Below are 14420 nucleotides of genomic sequence, written 5' to 3' on the forward strand. Positions count from 1 at the left end.
CTGAAAGGGTTACAGCGTTGTTAAAAGAAGATGAGATGCAGCGCAATGCAACACAATGCTCCCAGCCTCCTGGAAATGTGTTGGTGCCATTAAATTAAAAAATCTTTTTCTAAAAGCAAGAAAATACAAGGTTTCAGCATTTGCAATGTTGTCTTGGTACTTTGTGTTTTCGGATACATTGAATATGTTACTAATTAGCAAATAATTATTTTGTTTTCTATTTACAATTTACACAGTGTGCAATCTTTTGTAATGATGCTTTAATAATGTCTGTCATTATATGCAGACAGTAAAGCCTTGCTGCAAATTAGCGAAAATCATTTTCACACTGCAAACAAGTGCATTGTCAAAACAGCAATTAAGATGATAGGTGATTTATTTGGAGCAGGTTAAAGTGATCTCTTTTCCATCCATAAATATGTACATCTCCCACCTGTGCCAAAATATAATGATACAGAAGTGCAAATGGGTCTTTTTGTGCTACAGTGTTTGGTTCCAGTACTTCAGAGGGTTACAATGTTACAGCAGGGGCATGATGACAGTGCATCTCCACAAAATCATAGTTGTCTGTTCACTCTTTTGGAGCAGATGAGGCTAAATCTGTATGCTAAACTAGAATAGTTCCACCACCTCAGGTAATGTAAATTAAATAAATAACCTGTTGAATTATTATACCTCTTCTAAGGTCCTTGTAGTTTATCTTAGTATTTTGACTTTATACTCCAGCTCCCATAGAGGGAATATTTCTTTTTTTTTTTATTCCACCAAGTTTATCTGAGAACTATTACAGCATATTAGGACTTAACATCATCAACAGTTATCATAAGCTCAGCTCAGTGTATTTAAACTCGAATGTTGGTACTTTACTACAGGAAATATGAGATGAGAGATGAGATACACAAACATCACATTGGGGAGACAGGTCAGGCTAGATAGCGAGGGAAAAAAACATTGAAATGTGTAACATGTAAACATGCTGAAGTACTGCAAAAAGGACATCTTTTGTGATCCTATTCTTCTTCTTTGGCTGCTCTATTTAAGGGGTCACTGCAGCACCTCAACTGCCTCCATCTCACGCTGTCCCTTGCATTCTTCTCTTTCACATCAACCCTCTGTTCTTTCCCTTTCTCTCCTTCAACATCCTTTGTCCAGTATATCCATTATCCCTCTGCACATGTCCAGACCTTCTCAGCCTTGACTATCTATCTATCTATCTATCTATCTATCTATCTATCTATCTATCTATCTATCTATCTATCTATCTATCTATGCCCTCGCATGAATTGTAATTACCTATGTAATAAGCTATTAATGGGAACAAATTTTTATCATGAGTAAAGCATTCAATCAAGTTACGCAAATATATATTTAAATTTAAAATATGGGAGTGAAAACAGAAAAATGAAGGTACATCAAGGGGTAAAATGTTCCCATTTCATATTAACTATTCAGACATGTTTCAAAGTCTAAAAGTTCTTCTAGACCATCGGTCCCCAACCTTTTTTGCGCCACGGACCGGTTTATGCCCGACAATATTTTCATGGACCGGTCTTTAAGGTGTCGCGGATAAATACAACAAAATAAAACTAGTACCGGTACCGGTACCGAAAAAAAGAAAATTTATTCATAACACACGTGAAAAGACCAAGGAAAACCGAGTAAACGATATAAACGATAACAAAATAACGCTGAAAACCGATAAAAACCCTGAAAACTATACATTTCACACCTGAGCCTCAACTCTCGCGGCCCGGTACCAAACGACTCACGGACCGGTACCGGTCCGAAGCCCGGGGGTTGGGGACCGCTGTTCTAGACTTTATAATTATTATGTAAATGGGAAAGAATTTCTCTCCTAAATATCGTAATGTATTTATCTATAACTATATCTGCCATTTGTTTCAGCGTTCGTATTTTCATTTTCCCTACGTATGACGCGGGTTTGGCGCGGTAGTAGTTTCTGGTGACGAAAACATTTAGGACATATGTCACATGTAAACCGACCAATCAAATCGCTGTAAAGATAAAACAAAAAAACAAAAAAAAAAACAGCCCCCTCGTCTGCGCAGACTCAGTCACCGAGGAAGAGTCAGAGCTCGCGTCCCACAGAGGATTTCACGTCTCCCTAAAAAGGTACAAAATTGCCACTTTTTTGTATCGTTTCAGGTGTCATCGGTGGTCACAAGTTTAGTTTAACGCTATTAATATTCGCTGTCTGTATTAGAATGTAAACGGTAAGCCTGTTTGGTTGGGGTTTACTTATGTTTTTGTGGTAACCGGCAAAAGCAAGCTAATCCGGCTAACGTTACCAAGTAGTAGTTAGCTTGGCAGCTTTATGTAAATGCTAACGTCAGCTTTTGTTTCATTGAGCACCTCTGGGCTCCGCTCGTGCGACTTTGAGTGACCACATTCACACTCACCCAGCCTATGAAAAGCTTCAGTAGAGGCGGCTTAAAAACACAAAACAAGTACAGTTCACAGGTTGACACATTCAGTGTAGTCTGATATTAAGCTATGGTTCTCTGCAGTCAGAGTACCATTGACAGATTAGGGAACTTGTTTTGTAATTACGATGTTTTTGCTGCAAATTGTTAAATTAGAGTCCAGCGGACTCTTACATGACCTGAGAAAGCTCATGTGGTTGAACACGAGCATGGGTATGTTTTTAATGGCACTTGTTGTTTTGTGACTGAATGGGAAGATTTAATGTACTTTCCCATACAGTGCAAGTTACTATCATGGGTCAGCTAAAATCATTGAAATCCACCTGGTCCCCTGTGAATGAGTTAACTTTTTTTTAATTTTTCACAATAACTTTGCTATAATTAATGGGGCAGTATAAGGTTTAATATTTATATATAGAGGACATGGGGATGGGTAGAAATGTTATGCTTTATGTACAAAACAAGTGCTCTGCGAATGTCTGATCAGAAGTAAATGTGACTACAGCAGTAATGATCATGTAATACAGCATAATGATCTTTTCTCAATTCAAGCCTGTTAATTTTTGCTATAAAGTTCAAATGTTAAAGTTGAACCTAAGAAAAGGCGTCATTTTAGCACAGAGTATAAAATGTCCGCAGTGAGGACCTTGGTTTCCTGTCGGTTTTCTCATTTCTCTGCTGCAAAAGCAACCTGAATGAGAAACGTTTCCACTGACAGGTCATAAATTTTGTTGTGTAATGTGTGACCTAAGGCAAACGTGCTCCGTTTTTACATAAAAAATGTTTGCGTTGCTCCCAAACACATCCAGGCTGACAAGTCTTGCTACTGCTGTTAAAGAAAGGTCTATTGTGCTCATTTCCTCTCCGACTTTTGTTGATGGTGATTCCTGATTATTCTGATTCACAACTTCCTTTGCTTCCTTCTATTCATGGATTGAATTGCATCTGTGTTTCTGTGTATCTTTATGCATTAGCTCTTAGGAGCTCATCATCACCTGTAAAGCTGTATAAGTATCGGGTTGACGGGACTGAAGGAAGCGGCACGTCGTACGGGGAGCTGCCTGCTGAAATCGCCATGAGTTACAAACCCATTGCTCCTGCACCATCTGGCTCCAACCACACTCCACCAGGTACTTTAGGACCAGCTTTAATGTTGTGCAGTGCCGTTATTAGCATGTTGTCAGTTTCCTGTGGTCTGTATGTATGAAACAGTTCACACTGTGACTATGGTCAACAGTCCCATTGCCTTCATAAACCAGTGCTGCCCCACACAATATTTTATCAGTCATTAACAATACAGCACAATAGTATTATTAAACTATTTTTTAAGATTTTACATTTGAAACAAAATTGCTTGTGTTTTAGGTTCACCCTTTAATGTGTTCTATCTCTTCTCTCTTTCTGGCCAGGGTCGTCTGTGCCCTCTCCCTCTCTTCCATCATCATCCAACTTCAGGCCAGCCTTCAGTGACTTTGGCCCGCCCTCCATGGGCTTTGTTCAGGTACAACAACAATTTAATTGCTCTGATACTTGAATACAGACTGCTTTAGTAAAGAGTTGTCATGTTTTTACTGAAGCATAGGTCACCAAACATGGATTTTCAACCACTCTGATTATGTCAATACTGGGCCTTAACTGAGTAAATAAACTAAAAAAAAAAAACTTGTGTATTCACATACTTTTCACACTCATGTCCCAGCCTAGAGTTGATTAAATTCACCTCTTAACTGTTACTGAATTATTTCTAAAAGGCGTGATAAAAAGTAATTTTCCTTTATTTGAAGCTGCACAGAAGCTTGTTTTTGTTCCCATACATCCAGCAAAAAGTGAAGCATTAGGAGTTAAACAGTTAAGTTTAAGTAAGTTAAGTTAAAGCATTACAACATACAAGAAGATACTATAGAAATGTCTATCAGTAAAGTCACCCTCTAAGGTAGTAGAAAAAAATGTGCCTTTCTGCACTACTTATTAGTGCTATATTGATTAAGTACAGTAAATATTGTTGGCAGTGGAAGGCGGTCACGGTTTGACTGAAGCATGTTTCATTAGCATAAATTGAAACCACTGAAGAGAACTTGATTTCAAAAGAGTTCTGAGAGGACATGGGAACAGTTACATTATTGTTAGATGAGGCAGTGAATACTTGAACACTACAATACTACATCATTGCAGTATTATAATTATTTCATCGTTGTTACACAATGTTCCCTCTAAGCTGCGCGTGCGCACAGCTGGCACGGTCTCTGCGCAGAAAAAATCTGCGTTGCGCACAAAAAAAAATTCTTACCTGAATTGAAATTAAAGTAAATACGTTAACAATTCTGTTTTGCAGTGTTAGTCAGTAAGTGACTGGCTGCTCCCGTATGTGATTAGAACGATGCCACCTTATCCCATAGTCCAGCCAATGATGTGATTCACATTCGTATATACGCAGCTAATCAACGTCGTTGACAGGCTATGACAGCGTCCTTCTGTGCCGACACCGGTGTTTTAGCCAGCAAAGCGGCGTGGCTGATGTGGAGTGAAGCCACGTTAATGACACCGTGTACAACCATTGGAGATGTGAGCAGGACAGACAAAAAGTGTGGACTTTATTCCACTTTTTAAATTGTGTTGATAGGTCACGTAAAACCAGAGTTGTGATAAAAAAAGAAATATACAATGTTTGGTTTTCTTCCTTCCTTCCTTCCTGAAGTTGTAAAAACGGCGTTTTATAAGGAAAACACTCGAAAGCAATATCTGCCTGTTAGCAAAGACAAAACCAAAACACCCCCACTCTTTCCTGTTGGTCGAAAAATGTACCATGTCGACCAATCAAAACATGGCATTTAGTTGTACAGAAACGGGAGGAAGTTTTAGAAGTTACAGCGGTTTTGAGATGAGAGTGATTTGGGACGTTTAGCGCAAATATTGTGTAGTTAGTGTGTAGTGTATTCAATAGTTTTGTTGTGTGTGTCAGAACTAAATGTTACAGGTGTTACAGGAGTGATACATCTCCTGTTGTCAGGCCTGCAGGTATCAGACTGTTCTCATTTATCATAGTGGACAGAAGTTATTTTCTTGGTGGCACAAATAATTTGTGTGGCATCAGATTTGATGCAGAACATCTGATTGTTCTGTAAATAGTTTGAAATGTTTGTTTAATAAAAAACCTTGGCAGCATTTTAGGTAAACAGCTGCAAAAAACTTTGTTGTTTGCAAAACTCCGTTACTTTTTTGAAGAAGTAACTATATAATTAATTTCCCAAAATTGGTCATTATATACTGTATTTTGCAGACAGAGCGTTACAGGACTCTCTCCCAGACCACAGACTACAAGTCAGAGCTTTATTAAAAAAATAAATAAATAAAGTTGTGTTTTCAAAATTGGAGTTCAAGTTATTTTTACTTCCTATAGTGTTAACATACTACACAGGTCATGAACAAGATTTTTATTTTTTATTTTTTAATTTTCATTGTAAGTGGGCTAAAGCAGTTAATTAAAAGTAGTCTAACATAAATGTAAATGCTGTAATTTGATCATTTTAATAAACCATGTAACTTGGATGGATTCGATGCTGGCGTGACCACAGTGCACACGTCTGCTGTTGCTCACAGTGGTCCAAGGGTCCGCTCAGGGAGTTTGTGTGTTCGCTCAGACACATGAAAAATTACAGGGAACATTGTTGTTACACCTGCTGTAAAAAGCAAACTGACATATTTTTCATGTCATTCTACAAAAAAGAAAAAAAATCTACATTTTTCATTCATGTCTGGCGTGTATGTGGAACTGTGACATGACTAACGTTTTTTACTACTTTCCCAAACAGCCTGTGAAAGTGTCCCAAGGGTCCACCTACAGTGAGCTCCTGTCTGTCATTGAGGAGATGAGCCGTGAGATCAGGCCCACATACGCAGGGAGCAAGAGCGCTATGGAGAGGCTAAAGAGAGGTATGTTTTAGTAGTCAAAAGTGCATGTCAGTAGGATTCAGATCATTGTTGTTGTTGTTTCGGTTTTTGGGGGAAGGGGTGACGTTTTTTTGTTTTGTTTTTTTAATGCATCTATTATGCAAATGGATTAGAGGAAGAGTGGTGAACTTTTCACTTTTCTTAGCTCTTTGGTGAATGTGGATTTCACACAGCTTATTCTGAAAATGCTTATTTACTTGCTGCAGTAACAGTGCTCTGTTATTATCCTTTTATATAAATAAAATTGTCTCTGACTCCAGCTGAAGACTTAAAGCCCAATATACACATTTATAAGAAATTTGCCAGGTAAAGCTGGAAGCTGGAAGTTATCACAGTCAGTTATCCATTAAGACACATTTGTCAAAGTGTGGGGCACAGTGAAGAATTTAGTGAAACTGAGTTGCATACATGCATTTAAAAGATAAGGTTTGTCACATGACTGTGCAGTCCTGTGAAACTATAAGTACACTCTATGATTTGGTAGCTTGTGTACATTTAGCAGCAATAACTAAAAACAAGTTCTCATTTTCTGTATGACTGAGTTTCATATCTTTGGAGTAATGATCCCACTCTTCTTTACAAAGCTGCTTCAGTTCGTTGAAGTTTGCAGGGATTTGTTCTGTACCTCCACCACTCTGATAGTTCAAGACAGATGTTTGTGCTGATATGCTTTGTTTGATTTGTGTTGTGCTGTGCATTACCCAGAATATCTCCACTTTAGTCTTGTGTGTCCAAAATGCGTCATTCCAGAAGTCTTGTGTATCCACAGTATCTACACCTCCTTTGGTCTTGTTGTAGAACAGGATCAGTTGTGCTTTTTTTCCCTTCTCTGGTATTTTCATCCACCATTTTGTTGAGTCCAGATTTGTGCATCACAAACCAAGAAGATCTTTAGGCCATACTCGACGGGCTTGTTTGGATAATATTGTAAAATTCTGAACCTTCCCGTGAATGGCACAAGCGTTCGTCTACAGTGACACAATCACTGGGGATAAACTGTGTGTTAGTTCTTGTTGTGTAAAATAATCTTTCTAAGTGGTGGCACTCTTTGTGGTCCACAAAAATATATTCCTGACACTCACACTTTGTAAGAATATAGGGTAATTCCATAGGAAACAAATGCAGGAAGTTTGGGGTAAAGACACAAAAACTAGAATTTTATTAAAAGTATAAAAGGAAAGTTAAAATTTTAAATGGTATGATAGCCAAAAAGTGTTTTTTGAGGTATAGCTGGAATATGAAATGACAACAACTTTTCATTAATTAGGTAGGTAAGAAAACAACATTAGCGGGTCTTTTTTGAAATACTTTTATGGGTTAAATCAACTCAGTTTTCTTGGTTAATGAGAGACCTCTAACTTGGCAGTAATGACTGTTGCGTTTGTTGTATTTGAGGTAGTCTTTTTTTTTTTTTTTGTAAACCTGCCTTGTGTTTGTGTCATACAGGTATAATCCATGCCCGTGCACTGGTCAGGGAGTGTCTTGCAGAGACGGAGAGAAGCGCCCGCACATAACCTTTTGGACAAATCCCTCCACCTGGCACTGGCACTCTTTTTCCTGTGACACCTGCCCACATCGTGATCCCCATTCGATGTTTTATAACCTTTTTTTTTGTTGTTATAAATTAAATCCTTCCTCTTTCCACTGGCTTTTTAGAGGTGCATTATGTCCCCTTGTATCTGTTCACAGCATTTCCCCCTCGCCCATTTTGGTAAAGACAAACTTTCTGCAACTCGTTGGGCGTACGCAAACAGAAAATTTTATATCTATTTTAAAAATGTGGGGAATTTCAGCACATTTTTAGGTCAAGCTGGGGATATCAAAGTGGATGGGAATGTTTATATTTGTTCAACAATGGGATTTGACCAAGAAAGTTGACTTTTTTTAAAGATGTCCCCACTGCACCAGTGCTCCTGTGTCGATTTTGAACATCCAGTTTTCAACCCATGAGCATTTTCTGTTATTCTGTACATCTTGAATATCCTCCTGTTCCTTTCACCCTTGTTTTGTTTTCCATATTTTGTAAACACACATCGGACGTTTCTCATTCCCAAGAACTCTGTATATCTCATGTCAGTTTGTTAGTATGGAAATTTTGTAAACCAGATTTTTGAGATTCGGTATGTATAAATAATAATAAAAAAAAAAAAATCACAAAAAAAATGTAAAATGCTTTTTAGGTTTTTAAGATGTTACAGGAGGTTTTTATCAAACAAATGTGACTCAACATCTTTCAATGGAGTGTTTTTTGTTTTTATAAAAGTAGTTGAAATGTTTATTGACCTTGGAAATAGTGTTTTGACAACATACTTAGCAGATTTATTTCTTTATTTTTAGGAAATTAAACTTAACGGCCTTGATCTAGAAAACATTTAAAGAGCAAGGACAGTTTGTTTTTTCACTCAAGACTTCTGATTGATAGAAAACATCCTAATTTTATTTTTTTTAAATAAATCCAGCTCTATAGGCCGTATTTAACAAAACACAAAGCTGAGGATAAACACAGATTTATTTACAGTTCCACAATCACAACCTCAATAACATGTCACTGCAGGCAAGCTTGGGCTAAATGACGCACTGCTTCACATGAACAGTAAAGAGTAGCTCTTTCTAAGCAAGTGAATGAGATACTGTGAGTTTGCGCAGAGTACATCTTGACATAAAAATAAAGGTAGTATTTAGTACATACGTGAAATAAGTACACAGTAGAAAGCAAAGACAATGAAAGTGTTTTATAAGATTGTCGCAGAGGTTACGTTTCATGGCCCACGTATTGTGTAGTCATGGTGATTCTGCTGTGACCATAATAGAAAGGGGGTGCGAGGCAAAGATGAGATACATGATTGTCCAAAAAAACAAGATTTTCTGATCATTTTGATCATGGTAATAGGCTCCCAAATTGCAGATAAGTTGATCATTAAAAGGAAAACACTCCCTTTAAGAAGGTAAATGAAAAAAAAATTCCTTTAAATTAATATTACAGACTGAATTAATGGCTGTGCCTTACATTACAGTCCTCTAAAAAAACTGGGTTTTCACTTTAAATTTCAGCTACAACAAAAACATTTTCAAATCAAAATCTTAATTTAACATTTAGAGGACTAAAGCTGCAATGCAAGTTTTGTTTGCTCATCGACCCGTGGCTGGGTGTTTGGCTTGGATGGAATAAAAGTGAAACGCCGAGCGCACCGACTGTTTCTCTCTTCCACCTTGAAATTAACAGGCATCCTCTCGAGTCCAACTCATCGAGACTTCAACCCTGCGAGAAGGAAAGAGTATAACACGCTTCATTAAAACACAATACGACTTACTTACAAAACAAGCTTCTCACTTGCGGGCCTGTGAATATGATCAGTGCAATTAGGAAAAACTCAAACTGGACTGACTGTAGTGGCAGTAGCTGGTGGCGTGTTGTAGTTGAACAGGTCTTTGTAGCGACCCTTTTCCTCCTTCTCTTTGGAGCGGATCCTCTCCTCCATGGTTTTCAGCTCCTTGGCCACAGACGGTCCCAGAGAAGGATCCAGTTCCAAGAGCTTCGCGAAGTCGGCTCGCGCCTCCGTCTCGTTCCACACGGCAGCGTGGGCTTTAGCGCGCTTGTAAAGGGCCTTTACGTTGTCTGTTAGGAGGAGGAAGAACAGCTATTCAAACTACAACATTGGTGACACAGGGATAGCTCAGTGGGTAAAGTGGTTGCCCCATGATTGGAAGGTCAGGGGTTTGAATCCACTGAACGGCTACCCTGAGGTACCCCTGAGCAAGGTACTGTAGCCACCCACTGCTCCTCGGGCGCTGCACTGGTGGCTGCCCACTGCCTCACTGGGTGAATGGGTTAAATGCAGAGGAGTAATTTCTCTACAGGGACTAGCACATACACATCATTATTAGATAGGAGCTCAACTGGCTTGTCATCCATCATAATTCGCAAATTATTGTAATGTGTGACATGCAGAAAGAACGTTTTTTCTAAACCTAACAAGAATTTAAATCCACTGAGAAGTCGAGGAGGCCCGAAAACACTCGGTTTTATTAAAATCTGACTACCACAGTAGCAGGAGGAGCAATTCTTGTGCCTTGCCATCACATCAATCGTTCGGACGGATGAGCTAACAAGAGAATAGCAGCGTCCAATAATATTTATGACAGTGAGACTCTTTTTCATGCCATAATAACCCTGAACAACTGCACAGTTCACTTGTATGGCATGAGATATAGTTTAGTGTTTGTATGTGCAGAGGGCAATTGTGAAGCAATCAGCTGTCACAAGTAAAATAACCTACGTATAATGATTTATTTTATTATGCTGAGCACCCTTGTGTTGGTGATAAAACTCCCAAATGGTAAAGAATAAATGCCAAAAATAGTAACAGTATTTTACCATTTTAATATAGAAATGAAAAAAACAAGACTAATACGACAACCACAACTGATACGATCAGTCAGGTTCAGGCTGGTTTCTGCGTCTGTTCAACTTTCTGCGTAATACCCCGGAGTGGATCGGAGGACGTGGGCCTGACATCGATGCGTGGTTGCATCTGTGGCCACGAGGTGGAACCAGATGATCCACTGACCCAGCTCCAGACCTAAGCCAGGAGGTGCAACTTATCTTTGACGATGAGGCTAGTAGTTGTGGCGGTGTCAGAGTCAAGCGTGAGAGGGGTAAATAATTGAAGTTATGCAATCTGCGACAACTTTGACAAAACTGACTCTAACAGAGTCACATTTGTTTAAAAAAAAAAAGATTAAAAGATGTATTTTACCAAGTTTCTTAGCAACGATGATGTGCCACAGAAAGGCAAAAGGGAGAAAGCAACTAATGCTGTATTAAGCAAGACGCTAACGTTTAAGTGGTGTCATCCGTCAGCAGTGAAATTGGTGCAAACTAACTAAATTTGAGTCAGGCAGCCTTACTCTCGTATTTGAAGAGAAGGGACGAGCAGTGTTCAATGACCTCGTAATACTGGCCCTCAAGCAAGAGGCACTGGCAGTAGTTGAGAAGCAGTGTTGTGATCATCTGGTCCAACTTTAACCAATTTTCATCTCCAGGTTGCTCCTGAATAAAAGATTTCACAAAGTATTCACCAAATGACAAGAGACACAAATCTTAATTCCACTTGAAAACATATTCAAGGAAGGAAATGTATGACAGCAATGTGTCCATGGTTATCAGTGCACAAAATGCATGACTGTCCCCCAACCTTGATCTGTAGGTTTTTAAGACAGGCGATGCCATTGTAGTATTTGTCTCTGGCCTCACTGATGTGGCCTTCTTTGAAGAGCTTGTTGCCCTCCTCGTGGATCTGAGGCACAAAACTGAGTTTCTCTTCATCCGTCATAGCCCACACATCCAGCTGGAATGACCCGGGAGGAAGAACCTGGGCAGGCAGACAGACACATGAAGTATATTAAGTATATTTGATGCACCTATTAATGGAATATAATGAGTGTATTTACTGAGGAAGAAATTTGAAAAATATATATTTTTCACTAGTATTTTCTTTTCTTTTTTATGATCCCATGAAAAGCTTGAAAATATTTCCTAATATAGATTAAACAACTTTACAGTTAATACAAAGTTAATACAGGCTGAAACAACTATTTGATTTATAGCTAATTAACTGAAAATTATTCTAATCATCATTTTTCATATAAAAATAACACATTTTTACAGTACCAGCTTTTGACAAGTGAGATTCTGCTGCCTTTTAGCTCATTTAGTCATTGATCTACTTAATGGATAACGTAATGATAATAAAATAATAATATTATCCTTCACATTTAAAAATCTGGCAAATCAAACATGCAGAGCTACCTGCTGTGGTGACGTTTTGTGAATAAAAAAAAAAAAGCTCTATTAAGTTTGGACTACTGGTAAGATCAAACAAGCATAATTAAGGTGTCACTTTGGACTAACAGCACAATCTTTAATGGCCTAATCAATAAAGAAAATACAAAAATATATATGTATAAAAACTCAAGTACTGTGTTGGTGCTATTACTGGAACCCAACCCAGCACCACCACTGATGTTGCTCTCCTTCCTGCTCACCTCCAGCAGCTCGATAGTAAAGACAAGTGGCTGTGGATTGGCTTGGAGATGATCCAGGTCCTTGTGGCCCAGAGAGTGGTGCGAGTGGATCTGGGCAATGCCACAACAGTGCCTCTGGCCTTCCAGAGGGTCTTTACCAACACTGATGTTTCTTAAGGACTGGGACACAAGCGGATAAAGTGCTGTGTGCTGAGGAATGAGACAGAGATACAATCAGCCCTGAGGAAGAATGAACTGTTTAACCAATCAATTCCAGTATCACCAGCTTACCAACCTTGGTGTCACAGGTAAATTCTGCAACTTCTCCTTCTCTCATAGTGATGACCAGTCTTTCCCACACAGCCAATTTAAACTTTTTGCCCAGGATGAGCTCCATGGGTTTACTGCGGCCCCCCATGGTTCTGGAGTCATCCAGCACGGTGCCCTCACACAGGCTGGTGCGGTAGTGAAAGACCACCTGATCACAAAAAGGGAAATAGTGTTATTACCTAAAAGAAGGAAGAATTAGCACCCCCAAATGACGTATCTGTAAAGGTCTGCGTTGTATCACACTGTGACCAATCACAAAAATGGAAAATTGACTGACGTGACAGCTCGACGAATCAGAATTCACAAACACAGGCCGTCCTGTTCCCGCCCCTATCTTTCCATCAGATGAAACAGAGGGGGGAAAAAACGAACCAGGCCTAAAACGATCCTAACCCCGTCTACTACTGTATCACCATAAATCGACAAAACACTCTAGCTTGTCAGTGATGTGTGTACACAGAAGCGTCCGATACAGCAAAGACTCGGACTGACTCGAGTCCAAAGTGTTAGCAAAGCTATAAACGCCGATAGCATTAGCTAACGTACCTCGTCGCGTTACTCAGACTAAAGCCTGGATTAAACCCGATCAGTCGCTGGGACCGGAGGTCTTACCTTAGTTCCATTGGGAAAGGTCGATAAGTCTCCTTTACCGGGACTGGTTAATTTCTTTTTAATTCCCTCCGCGAGAAGCTTGCGAGCCTCTTCCTCCATCCTCGGTCGACTCTCAGTTCACGAGAAATCACGATCTTTCGCGAGTGCTGTCGTTTCGTAAGACGTCATTGGGGGCGTCATCTAGCGCGAGCTTTTCGTTTTAAAAGAAAAACAGCTGTAATGGTTTACAGTTGTAGATGCTCAGAAACAAACACGCAAAATAACGAAATAAATAGATTAATAAGATTATTATTTAGCTACGCTTTTATTACATTGATATTACCTCCTGGTAATAGTCCCGATGTCGCCAGATGATGGCGCTCTCGAATATCGGAATAATGCAACGTATTTGTTTTATTTACACACACACACACACACACACACAAAACGTTTCATATGTTTTTACTTTTTATGAGTTCTCTATGTACATTACTGTGCAAAAGTCTTGAGCCACCCCCTCATCTTTTTATATTTTCTTTCCGAGGAGAGAGACTTAATTGTGTCTTGCAGGTCTTTCAGAGATTTTCTTTAGACATTGGCTGCTTTTTTTTTGTTTTTTTTACTCATTTTCAGTCCAGACCTTGTACCTTACAATTTTTAGAGGAATGTTTGTTTGTTTGTTAAGTAACTTAACACTGACCCACAAATCATTCAAGCACAAAACAAATCCAGTGAAGACTTGACACAGGACCTGAGAGATTCTTAGTTGATCCATCTACTGTTGACTGAAGACTCATCAGAAACTGTCTAACTGGAAGGGTGGCTGTCAGGAAGCCATTCTGAAGGAAGGAGACCAGAGAGAAAAGGCTGAGGTACAGCCATCTGTAAAACACAGTGAGGCCTCTGTCGTGGTCGGTGCATTTCAGCCAGTGATGTTGAAGATCGTGCCACATTTGATGGGAATATGAACACAGAAAAGTGCCATCAGATTTTGACCCACCATGCAATATAATCTGGAAAGCATCTGATGGGAAACAGGTTCATTTTTCAGCATGACAGTTATCTCAAACACACTGCCAGCAG

At 39.2% G+C, this 14420-nt stretch overlaps 2 protein-coding genes across 2 annotated transcripts; one reads left to right on the forward strand and one right to left on the reverse strand.

The window, feature by feature from the left end:
* The first annotated feature begins 2040 nt into the window (after nucleotides 1-2040).
* Nucleotides 2041-8837, forward strand: cdk2ap2 (cyclin dependent kinase 2 associated protein 2). Its single transcript, XM_084931381.1, has 5 exons — nucleotides 2041-2133; nucleotides 3419-3574; nucleotides 3854-3945; nucleotides 6254-6374; nucleotides 7839-8837. The coding sequence occupies exons 2-5, from the start codon at nucleotides 3520-3522 to the stop codon at nucleotides 7904-7906; spliced, it is 336 nt and encodes a 111-aa protein (XP_084787507.1). The 5' UTR covers nucleotides 2041-2133; nucleotides 3419-3519; the 3' UTR covers nucleotides 7907-8837.
* A 46-nt stretch (nucleotides 8838-8883) lies between these two features.
* On the reverse strand, nucleotides 8884-13500 carry aip (aryl hydrocarbon receptor interacting protein). The gene is made up of 7 exons (XM_084931380.1): nucleotides 13359-13500; nucleotides 12712-12894; nucleotides 12438-12626; nucleotides 11588-11764; nucleotides 11301-11442; nucleotides 9779-10008; nucleotides 8884-9651 (listed from the first exon to the last, which is right to left on the reverse strand). Exons 1-7 carry the CDS (start codon nucleotides 13455-13457, stop codon nucleotides 9646-9648), a joined length of 1026 nt encoding a protein of 341 aa, XP_084787506.1. The 5' UTR covers nucleotides 13458-13500; the 3' UTR covers nucleotides 8884-9645.
* Between the last annotated feature and the right edge of the window lie 920 nt (nucleotides 13501-14420).

Source organism: Perissodus microlepis, chromosome 6, assembly GCF_051167445.1.
Source record: "Perissodus microlepis isolate ML-2025 ecotype Zambia chromosome 6, ASM5116744v1, whole genome shotgun sequence".
NCBI classification, from domain to species: Eukaryota; Metazoa; Chordata; class Actinopteri; order Cichliformes; family Cichlidae; genus Perissodus; species Perissodus microlepis.